Genomic DNA, 12,272 nt, shown 5'->3' on the forward strand with positions numbered 1-12,272 from the left:
TATGATGTCGGCATTAAAAAGTATAATTGGTTTCTTGATCAATAAGAAACCCACAAGGGTAGAAAAGAATAAAATAATAAGATCATAATGAAATTGGTTATAAACTGTTATTCTTTACTTTCTCTTTGAAATAAGATTACCTCTCTCACCCTACTTAGGATTTGCATTATGCAATGATGAGAGATTAGTATGATATTTATAAGAAACTAACATACTAAACTAATGAGCCTTTACATACAGACCCATTACATAAGCTAACTTAGAGAACAAGCTAACTTAAATAACTGTGTATAACAAACAGACCCAATTCTACATACTGACAATCCTAACATACTTTGACTACAACATGTGAATAGACTTTGACGTCATGCTAAGGTCATGTCGAATCAAGAAACTACCCTTCGATCATACTAGAGTTCGATCCAATATGTCAATATATATATATATATATATATATATATATATATATATATATATATATATATATATATATATATATATATATATATATATATATATATATATATATATATAATTTGATGTTTTGGAAAATCCTTTTATGTCCTACCCTCTTATTCTGCCACCTCATCTAATTGAGGGCATTTTGTGTTCAAATGTTACTTTTTCTAATCGATGATGTCAATTTATTCTATTTCAACTGCATGTTTATTTAATTAGGCCATGGTTTGCTAGGTGTAGTTTATTTGATGATGTCACATGCTTCTGTTTGGTTCCAAACCAACATATTCAATTCAACTTTTTCTTTTTCTCTTCACCCAATGTCAGATCCAATTCAAAATTTATGTATTCTTTTGTTGATAAAGATTATGGGTTGCATTGTAGATTTTGCACCTGTTGCAAATTCTGATCCACAAGTAAAGGCTTTAGCGATTTTCAGACTCAGTGATCACTACCATTTGATCAATTGGCAGCAATGAAGATTTAGGATTAAAACATGCCCTTGTTGTGTCTGAATTAGCAGTCGAAATACTTATAGCACATTTTGGATTTTAAAAGATTTGTTATTATTCTATTATATGTTATTTAGAACAACTGTCTATTCTCTAAGCCAATAGCCTCATTTAACTATTTATTCTCTAAGCTAGTATCCATAAATATTTGATTCTGATCATATTTCCATCTATACGGTAGTGTTTCAGTGCTGATTAGGTGGTGTCATGTGTCGCAAAGGTTGGACATTGTTTCGGAACTCACTATCAACCATTATCGACGGTCCAAAAAGCTCTGCCGCCGGAAATCCAGGTGATTCTTTAACCTTCACTTTGATATGTACTTGATATGGTTTTCTGTTGTTGTTAACTTTCTTCAGTGTTGTTATCTTCATGCAGATGATATCGTGAAACTGTTTCCATTTCGAATTCGATGATAATAATATGTCATTTCTGTATTTTACTCATAAGATGTTTGTTTAACATGTGTAGGGTTCTGTTGATGCTAGAGTACTTGTGGCTCTTACAATAAATACTACATGAATGAAATTATCTTGAAATTGCTTTTGTTGCTTCCTGATTGTGATGTTTTGACATGATAATTACTTTGGATGTTTCTGTTCATTTTCACGATTTAATGAAATCATTATGTTTTGTAGTTTTGTTAACTCGACGCTTCAAAGATTATTTATTGTTTTGGACTTTCAAGATATATTTTGAATTTTAAACTTATCAAAAGTCGATGGATTTAACATTTGTATGATAATTTTCTATGCAAATGTGTGCAATAGTTTCTATGTAAACAATACAATTTAAATAAATCTGAGGCTTTATATGCTTGACCCCATTGAGCTTTATAAATTTGAGGTTGTTAGTTTGCCAAGTTTCTCAAAAAAAATTACTCATACAGGAAAGTGACATCACAACAATACTTTTTCTAAGAAGAGTTATTATTTCAGATTGTAGAGGCTCTTTACTACAATGCAACACTGACTCTCACCATATTGCAAAAGTTGGGTGTCGCCTCTGAATTCTTCTATCTTTGGTTTCATTTGTTACGACAAGTCAAAAAGAGTGGTTTGTGTGCTAATTTCAAAATGTATGCTTTTTTATCCATATACTGCTCCGATCCAGTTTTTAAAACATTGTTATATATGAATTGAAGTTAGCGGAAATATACCTGAACGTATCGCACGCTCGAACATACAATAGAGTCGTCATCGAACTTTATTTATTCTCGAAGGAAAGGGAAAACATCGATAAAACCCGTGGGAAAAAGTTATGTTGGATAAGGAAGTCGGTTATGCAAGGGGAATGTATTAGCACCCCAAACATCTATGGTACTCCATGGGAACCGTTTTGATTGTTCTCGCTCGAATAAGTGTTATATCTAAAGTTTACTCGTAGAAGAATAGGAAAAGGAGAAATAGATAAAATGCTCGGTGAGGATTGGGGCCCTCATGCCTACGTATCCTCATAGTGCAATGAGGAATTCAGAGCTCCGTAGTTCAGAGAAATAGTGGTGGGAGATGAAAAGAAGTGTGATCAAAGGTATCGTCTAAACCAAAGAATAATATGATTTGAACTCCAACAAGGGGTGACATACGAACACAAGAGTAAAAATGGTATGAACCAACAAGTGAGGTCCTACTACACTGTATTAGAACAACCAAAAAAGAATGAATTAAGTGTTTGGTTTTATAGCACAAACAACTCTTGGTTCACAAAGAGGTACAAGATGAAGCACAAAGGTATATTTTAATTGGGTCAAAGCAGGGGTATATCACATAAAGTGAGTGAAGGTAGAATATGAATGTATCGTGATTAATGTTCCATGGAGATGAATGGAAGAAATGCCCTAAGGAGGGAGTAATAAATAAGTATGATCGCGGAGGATCCAAACCCTCGTGCCTACGTATTCTCATTGTGCAATGAGAAAGTCAGAGCAATCATAGTTCGTGGAACTACGATAACAAAGGAAAGAAAAAGAGATAAAGGGAAGTGTTTGTCTAAACAACTAGGATTAGCAAGACAACTAAACTTTCAGAGTATGATTGAAGTGAGGAGAAAGTAATAACGTGTACCAACATAATGGTGAAAGGGGAACTCATAAGGTAAACTAACTTTTAACCCAAGAGTGAAAAGGTACAGACTAAGACGTGGAGGAACAGAGGCATACCCACCGTATTGTCTTACCAAAGAAATGAATTAGATGTTTGGGTACAAGCCAAACGACTCTTGGTTCACAAGGAGGATTGTTCATTAGGCGTCCTAAAAGGATGAGTATGAGACCCACAAGAAAGTATTGTTGGGTGCAAGGAAGAATATATCACTTGCTGGGGGAACAAACAGTTCGAGATCAAAGGAGGATATTATCTTGGATCCATGAAGGAATAAACTCTGAACCGAACAGTGAAAGAGGTATTGACTAGGACGTGGAGGAAACTAGGCATACACACTCCTGTCACAACCAGAAACAAAGTGAATTAAATGTTAGGATACAAGCCAAACAGCTCTTGATCCACAAGACAGACTGTTCATTAAGCATCCTAAAAGGAAGAGCATGGAAATCAAGGGGAAATGTAATATTCGATCTTAAAAAGATGGTATTGATTGATGAATAAAGAATGATTGATTAATAAATAGGGTAGCTCGCGAAGAATCAGAATTATCATGTCTACTTATCCTTATAAGTGCAATAAGGAAATCAGAGCTTTCGTAGTTCAGCCTACTAAGACTGAAAACAAGATGATTAAAGAGGCAAAAGAAGATGATAAAATGATTGAATGAAAGAATGGAATAGGCTTGATAGTTACTTGATAAGAATCACACTAAAGTCTATGAATAAAAGTGGATACGATAAGCAACAGGTCAAACGTCCCGCACCCAAAGATATCCAGAATGAGTGTAGGAAAGCTTCAGTCTCATTCCTTCTTTACTACTTAAGGCTCGTGGCATGTAATTCTCATCTTAACTTTCAAATTGAAGGAGAATATTTGTTGTTGTTTATTGCAATGGTGAAGAGAGAGACTTGACAGTTGTTTGACGAGAATCACACTATAGTCTATGAATAAGGACGAACGCTTTGAATAGCTAGGGCCTACGCCCCGTACGCAAAGTCGCTCTAGACAAGGATAGGAGAAACTACGTCTCATCATTTCCTATTGCTTAAAGCTTATGGCGTATGATACTTCTTATAATTGGCAAGTTGTTGATAAATAATCTTCATTGTTGATCCTTGTGTTGATGTTGTCTTGTATGAGGAAGACTTGATAGTTTATTCGATTCGTATTGCATTGAAATCTATGAATAAGGGCGAACAATTTGAATAGTTGGGGCCTACGCCCCGTACGCAAAGTCGCTCTAGACAAGGATGGGAGAAACTCCGTCTCATCATTTCTTATTAATTAAGGCTCGTATCGTACAATTTGGATCGTATTTACCAAGTGTTGACCTTTAATTTATCTTGTATAATCCTTCATATCCTCAAGGCTCATAGTTTGTTCTTTTTTGTCTACAGTGAATTGTTACTGAAATTTGTCATTTGAATACATGCATTGTTTGGATTGACAAATTCTAATTTATTGAAAAGCATAATCACTCCAGCTTAACGTGTGAAAACAAATTATATGGGTTATATAAAACATTTTGATTTATGTTATCTTGTATTATAGAAATAGTTTATATATAACACTTATTAGAACTGTGTTTTTTATGTACTTAGTGTAGTCGTTTATGCAAACATGGCATACGTGTTAAATGAGTTTGTTTTTAGGATTGATTTCAGGACTTGCACCTGAAATTCCAAAGGATTTGTATCATTTAATCAAGAAGGAAGTTTCAATTAGGTAGCATCTGGAGCGGGACTCTAAATTCAGGTTGATTCTTGTGGAGAGCAGAATCCATCGTCTTGCTCACTATTACAAGAAGACCAAGAAGATCCCACCGATCTGGAAGTAGTAAGTAACCTATTATGGTTGTTCTTTCCAGTAGAGTTTAACCAACCTCCTTGCTTTTTAATTTCCTATTCAAGCAACGAGGTATTCTTTGATGTTTCTTCTTCTTCCCATGATGTATTCTTTGATGTTTCTTCTTCCCATGATACTACTAGGCTCATTGGAATTAATGTCATTTACCACTTGTTGAGACTGATTTCAATAACTCTAAATCTCAATCTTGTCGCTAGTTTTAAACCTTTTTCGACGACTCTCTCTCTCTCATTGCCTTTAATTATTCCTTCGTAGCCTGCATTTTCTTTATTGTCTCAAGCTCTATCAATTTTCTTTATTGTTCTTAGATTATTAATAAGAAAAACTTGTATTAGAGTATTGTTAGAATATTTATTATTAAAAAGAAAAAATGTTTTAAAAAATAGAGTAAATGCGAATAAAATAAGAAATTAAAAAATTCACAACATCTGACAATATTTAAAAAAAATATCTATAACATATTCAAAAATATAGTACCAACAAATTATCAAAAGCAAAATACAAATATTGTATAGTTACAATTAAAACTAAACCTAGACATTGATATGCAAAGCAGTAACGTGACAATCAATTGAAAGTGTGCTTTGGTTAAAAACTAACTGATACTTGTAAAAGTAAAAGAAGAAAACTAAGACTAAAACACCAATATCATTCTACCAAAACATAAACAAAACACCGGTTGATATTCCATGATTAAACCAGGTATGATTAGAGAAAACCAGATCTTGCTATATTTTTTCAAAACATTTTATCTCTACTCAATATGGAACACCTCCTCATCCTCAAACACTATTTTAAACTAGGTGTAAAATTATAAACCATGGATAATCCATGATCCGGTCGATAAACACTAATACTATATTTAAATTTGATCTAACTCAACTTTACAAAATCAAAAATTATGTAAACTCCTCCAATTCTTTATCTCTAATTAATATGAAACTTAAATTATTTCTACTATGACCAATTAAATATGTAACAACAGGGTAAAAACAATATTTCTCAACACAAACTCTGAATTACTATGACCCATTTTTCCATAGAATCCAGAATGCAAAAGAAAAAAAATACATGTAAAAGCATATTCAAACTAAGTATCTAAATATTTTTATAAGCATAATAAATTGCATAAATGTACTAGTATACATGCACTAGTAAAAAAAGACAGCTACTTATGAGTCCAAATCAAAACCTCCATATTTTTTTATATAAAATGACTCGTATATTTACGAAAGATAGAATCACTACTAAAAATTGATTCATATACAAGAAATTCACAACATTACGGATGATTAAAGTAGATCTTTGACCCTGCACCAATTCACCTAACACCCTTGAAGATTATTAGGCATCCTATTTGAGACTTTCTAGTTGAAGTTTCAAACAAACTACTTACATTGAACAAGCTTGAGAAAAATTAAATTCTTTCTAGAAACAGAAGATGGATTTTTAATAGATGAAGTAGGAGTGAAATAATACTTCTCAAAAATAAAGTACAAAAGCTTTAAAATAAATTGATCAACCACTGTGTAACAATACTCCAAAGTAAAATGTTTTATTTGTGGGTCAGGAACTGCACTTAGAATAAGTATCAGACTATAATCACTCCAATCCTTCTTAAACTTCAACATCGCCAATAAATTCAATGTATTTAACTTTTTTTTAAAAACATATTCCTCTCCGGACCTCTGTTTTTCATTGGATCTGAAAAATGGTTATTTGGAAAATAAAAAATCATTTTCCTCTACATCTGATATGTAAAATGGTAATTTGAGAAATGTAAAGGAATTGGGAGTGCTTTGCTGGTTTTGCTGTCATTCATAAACTAGCATTCTTTATAACTTATAAGACAGGTTAATGCTGAAAAGCTCTATTTTCCTTCTAGTCACAGGTTTAAGATATCAATATCACTCTATCTGAATCTACAATAGAGTTCTACGCACTGAATGTTGTCGCCTCGTCTTCCTTGGTCAAAAGCTAAGCAAAAGAGATACGAAAACTCAGACCAAGGCAAGGTTAAATAAACCATCATTATCATACAGTGCAGCTCTTAATTTAACCAAAATGTCCAAGTATACAGAACTAAGGGAACCACATACTCGACAAATGGACTTAAGGAAATGCCCAGTATCTACTAACCATCATGTTAAGGCCAAAAATTGCCCATTCATTATGCACAAGTGGCCAACATCAAAACAGTCTCGAAAGTGTAAGGATTTCTCTCTTCCTGAATCTCTCTCTTAATATTAACTACAATCAAAGAAATATCACGAAACACTCTGACACCTCAGAATTACGCTTTCAGTAGAGCACTGGCCACAACAAAATCAGAAGTCAAACTCTCCTGTTGCCTGCAAAAGTGTATTGTATCATTAATCTCTGAAAGGATGAGAAAAATACAAGTGTTCTCCTTCAAGATTAACAAACCTTGTTGAAGAGAATATCCTTGTTATTTATATGCATGATGCCATCCTTTAATGTGCATTTCCACCTGCTCTTAGTACGTGTCACCTAAATTTTAATAAGCCAACTCTATTAGCCCCAAAATAGTTATCCAACCCCTACCTGACTTTTATATTACTACAGCGTCCACATGTAATGAGGGAGGTTGTTACCTTGTCAAACTGGGCCAAAACTAGATGATGTGTATTTTGATCATCCCCTTGGTCCAAGTCATCTAAATCATCATCATCGTTTTCATTTAATGGAGGCTCATCATCGTCGTCGTCATTTACCACCTCATTTTGAGCAACGAGAGCAGGGGTGCTTACTGGTGCTTCTAATAAGGCAAGAGAAAACAACAATTGTCAGAAAACTATGATATGCCTCCAGTCTTGAAAATATAATTAACAATTAATATATCACATTTTCAAGTTACCAGGAGGAGCTGGTGTATTTGCAACGTTGTAGTCTTCACTGTACACTCCACCATTATAGTATATCTGCAACAACATGGAATAAAAAAAAAACTTTAAGATGATAGAATACAAAACTTATGGTAAATTTCAAATGAAGCATAATGCAATTGAAACTCTAAGATTTCACATGTAGAATGAATAAGCTAGAATTTAGCCATTCAATCTTCTTGTATCTTTTTTTGTTGTAATACAGGCTCATTCAATGAATTAAAGATTTTAGTGACCTAAAGTAGCATCCAGTTTGAGATATGAAAGCAGCTAACACGTTGATAAAATATGCAACTAATTAAGGTTTCACAACTGGAATACCTATTTTAATCCATTAAATCGCTTATATAGTTATATATTGTTTCTGAATTTAAGTTGCAGTTGTTCTGTTTTTAAAAATGATGAACCAGGGAAGAAGCAGTATTTACACCAAACTAAACAGACACTAATTCATATGGGAGTATCCTAAACTAGGACTTTCATCACTGTGTAGTACTTCCTAAACTGATAAACATCTGAAAAGATGTGGTCGGTCTATTACTTATTTTGCAACAAAAATAAATCAGATACACATTAAATACAAATAAATAAGTGGGCTATTGAGAGCCCTTTCAATATTAGCTGGGATTATTAATTAATTGTCAAAATTCAAAGTCGGTGGGTGTGTCTATTTATGGATAACTAAAGGTTGGGGGGTGCATGCAGTCTTTCCAAAAATTAATACAGGGGGTAGCAGGAACAAGAACAATTAAATAAAGTAAAAATGCATATCTCTGAAATGGGAAAGGGCAAAACACCAAACTGTTTCATTACAATTTACAAAAGCTCACACAAGCATAGGCAGCAGCAAATGAAATTTCATTACAATTTACAAAAGCTCACACAAGCATAGGCAGCAGCGGATGAAAATATTACTCACATTTGGAGTTGAAAGCACATCATCCTCGTAAGGAATTGGTCCATCAAGTTGAGGAATCCTAGAAGTCAGTCTCTCCAAGTCTGCGGGCATTTTCCCTTTTGAATTAGTGTGTTGTGAACTGAAGGAGATGCTCCCTCCACATACCTAAACATTAAGTTCATCAGTTTTATAACTGAAAAAATGTTTCCACCAATTGAGCAAGTCAATGAATTAAGCAACAAACAGACAGAATAAAACAATGCATGTACTACAAAAATTCAACAAAGTGATTTACAACGTTAGCTGGCCAGCACAATGTCGCTAGCTTCTTTCCTAGCTACTCATGTACTGTAAAATGCCGGTAGAACAATGCACAGGAGCGTGCTTCGAAAGAAGATTGCAATCCAAGAGCTTATTTGGTTTTAGAAAAAGGTCCTCCTTTTTATTATGGTGTAAGTGAGCCTTAAAGTTTTGAAACAGTTGAAGATATCATTAATGACTCATTTGGAAAACTGTCACTGTACAGCCTCACATATGAAAGAATTCGTGTATAATTTTATAAAATTACAAGAATCAAATTAGGTAGAGATGGCAAGACATGCTTACATACTCTGTCAACCCTGGTGCCCCTACTTTGTCCTAACCCTACAATAATTCCCATCCCAAAAAAAAATGTCAAACTCTGATAAGCATCATACACTTTGTAGAGATGACAACAACTGCCTCCATCATCCTTCACATCCCATCTTGTCTCATCCTTGCCCCATAAAAGGACTGGGGAAATGCTAAATCTAACAGAGTGATATGAAATCCCTTGCTTTATAAACCAAAACTCAAGGAAGAAGACAAACACTGATTGTATGAATAATAAACTTACTTGACTGCTAACACTATTACAGAACTACCTACAACTTACAAGTGAAATGCAAGTGCCTAGCATATATAAATATAAATTATTATAAAAGATTGATGCTGACAAACAGTGGGATAAAGACCACACCTCAATTTCAAAATCGCCGGATCCAGCATCACCAGCTCCATCTTGCTGAGGTATATACCCTCCAACATCATATGGTGGAGGCATATCATTGCGTTTACGCTTTCCACCAGGCACTGTGAAGAAATCCTAGAATTTTTTTCAGACATCTATTAATATCTAAATGTCATGACTTCAAGTTCAGACTCAAAAGCAATAAGCCTTCCTCCTTCAGAAGGTGAAGTTGTCTATGTAAACCAAATCATGCAATACTGTTTTACTGAAAATCATGAATAACAACAGCATTCAAATCTAAATCCTTCTTAATGGTTTAGTCTACTGTTTTTGTCTCCTAAATATATTCATCCAGACTTGACTTTCTAGACAAAAATACCCCATTAAATGTGTTGGAACATGAAAGGAGCAAAACTTGCTAGCTTCATAAAACAGCTTAACCATAAGGCTCATCACATCTTTAATAGAAGTGAACAATAAGTCTTCTGTAAAGCCGTAAATGACTTGCTTACTTGTGTCATAGGCTGATTAGAAGCTCCTCTATCTGCCTCTTCCCGTCCTTCCACATAAGCTACAGTGTGCAATGCAATCCAACGTTACTACAAATCTGTTTTATTAAACGATGATAACCTGAACTTGAACGAGACTTACCAACATTGACATCAAGTGGAGGCCTCTGATTCATCCAAGGAGAAGGAGGTTGCTGTGAAGAATCATAAGTACAATATCAATGTCCACTTTAAAAAGAAGAACATGATCTAAACAAAAGATTTCAGTAAACGTACAATAGCCAGAGATTAAATCAACTGCACAAATTGAGAATGAGAGTTGAGAAACTAATACAATGGAAAACAGATCTGAATCATCTCCCACAAAATCCCTCTATAACACTACCATTTCTCTCTAACTCTCAATTATTTACTCTCCAAATATCTAATTTTTGGGACACTCTCTTTTGGGATGCATCTCCCACAAAACCCCCTCCCTTTTTCCTGACTTTTTACTCGTGTCACACTCATTTTTGGGATGCATGCATGAGAGGTTCCGGCTTATGGAAAACATCTAATTTGGCATGTGAAATTTTTCGACAAATCAAACAATAGAAAGTAAACTTTACCATGAATGGACTTGGTCTTCCACCTTTAACATCAGCATTTCCACCGGTTTCATTTCCAGAAGAAGAGTAGTCACTTGGTCCAGTAGGAATGTTATAATTTGGGGTCTCCCCAGCTCCCGGTAAAGGGGTTTGAATTGGAGTTTGCAATGGCGTCTGTACATCCGTGAAAAGCCCACATCAACAATCCAATAACTTGAATTCACAATTCACTAAAAATAAAACACATTCAACTATGACCGTAGTTGTGAAACTCACAGGGGGGAAAAGTATTTCAGCAGTAGGAGTTTCATACTCCTCAGTTCCCTCATATGGCACATTCAGATCATGAACCGGAGTAATGGGACCACCAGGAGTCGGTCTATTAGCACCAGTAGACCTCTCAATAGGACCAAGCACGGCACCAGCTTGAATCATCTTCGTTTCCCAAATCTAAACAAATAATCAAAACCATAAAAACAAACAACTTAATCCCTAAACCCAAACACAAAACAATTCATCAGATCCAAAACCCTAAAATCAATCACCCAACAAAAAAAACAAAATCTCCTCTAAACTAAATCAAATCAGATTCATACATCAAAAACCATGTTAGTTAATCAAATAATTAATTAATCAATTAATTAATTAACTAATTAATTAAAAGAAAGAAGATAAAGAAATGATGAAATTTTACGGCTTGAAGCTCTCTGAGAACTTCATCTCCAGGACCACCACCGTTGGTGACGAACTCATCTCGAACCTTGACCATGACATCTTCGATAACATCGATATAAACCTGACTTGTAGTTGAAGCCGCCATCAAGAATCGAGGGAAATTATGAGCGATTGATTCTCCGTTTTCGTCACGGATTGGAAAGGTTTTGAGAAAAAGAAATTGAAGAAAGTGTGAAGAAGAGGAAGAAGGTGTGTGTCTGGTTTTAGGGTTTGCGATGGATTGGGGAAGGAGGAGGGAGAAGGGGATATGAGAAAGAGAGAAAGAAACAAGAGGCGGACGAGAAAGGAAGAATAAAGAGAAGAATATAAATAGGTTTGCATCCGATTATAATCACCGACCCCCCACGTGTCTTTACTACACATTTCGAATCCTTTTCTACTACACTCTATATATACTCTCTCCAAAATCACACACACCCCATTCTTTTGGCCCATTTTTTCTTTCATCCTCTAATTTGTCTTGAATAAATATAAATTAAAGCCCACATATAAAATCTTAAACTAAATTATGATAAATTATATAATGTTGTTAGTATTATCGGTTTATATTTATAATATGAAATAATAATAATTGATATAATTAGATCGAGAAAGAAATATCATATTTGATAAAGCAAATTCAATTTGCGACTTACTCTATATATAGTAGAAAGATAAGAATATCAAATAAATAATTAGATCAAGAGAGATCTTTAATGTTCTTAAAA

The 12,272-nt window shown here is 34.1% G+C and overlaps 1 protein-coding gene across 2 annotated transcripts; it reads right to left on the reverse strand.

Annotated features, from left to right (window-relative positions):
- Window positions 1-6,955: 6,955 nt before the first annotated feature.
- On the reverse strand, window positions 6,956-11,921 carry LOC127087202 (uncharacterized). Of its 2 annotated transcripts, XM_051028068.1 has the most exons (11): window positions 11,525-11,921; window positions 11,107-11,280; window positions 10,852-11,004; window positions 10,386-10,437; window positions 10,247-10,305; window positions 9,744-9,869; window positions 8,765-8,908; window positions 7,818-7,881; window positions 7,555-7,718; window positions 7,367-7,450; window positions 6,956-7,290 (listed from the first exon to the last, which is right to left on the reverse strand). In XM_051028068.1, exons 1-11 carry the CDS (start codon window positions 11,648-11,650, stop codon window positions 7,267-7,269), a joined length of 1,170 nt encoding a protein of 389 aa, XP_050884025.1. In that variant the 5' UTR covers window positions 11,651-11,921; the 3' UTR covers window positions 6,956-7,266. The 2 variants fall into 2 exon arrangements, with proteins under 2 accessions (XP_050884025.1, XP_050884026.1); XM_051028069.1 differs by lacking the exon at window positions 9,744-9,869.
- Window positions 11,922-12,272: the final 351 nt, after the last annotated feature.

The sequence above is a fragment of the Lathyrus oleraceus genome, chromosome 5, assembly GCF_024323335.1.
Source record: "Lathyrus oleraceus cultivar Zhongwan6 chromosome 5, CAAS_Psat_ZW6_1.0, whole genome shotgun sequence".
Taxonomy (NCBI): Eukaryota; Viridiplantae; Streptophyta; class Magnoliopsida; order Fabales; family Fabaceae; genus Lathyrus; species Lathyrus oleraceus.

Bases quoted from the DNA above. Each gene is read 5' to 3' on its own strand.
- LOC127087202 (XM_051028068.1), bottom strand. From the start codon at position 11,650: ATGGCGGCTTCAACTACAAGTCAGGTTTATATCGATGTTATCGAAGAT. The intron at 7,719-7,817 runs GTAACTTGAAAA...TTGCCTTATTAG, and splicing joins AAATACACCAGCTCCTCCTG to AAGCACCAGTAAGCACCCCT. The intron at 7,291-7,366 runs GTTTGTTAATCT...ACACTTTTGCAG, and splicing joins AGGATATTCTCTTCAACAAG to GCAACAGGAGAGTTTGACTT.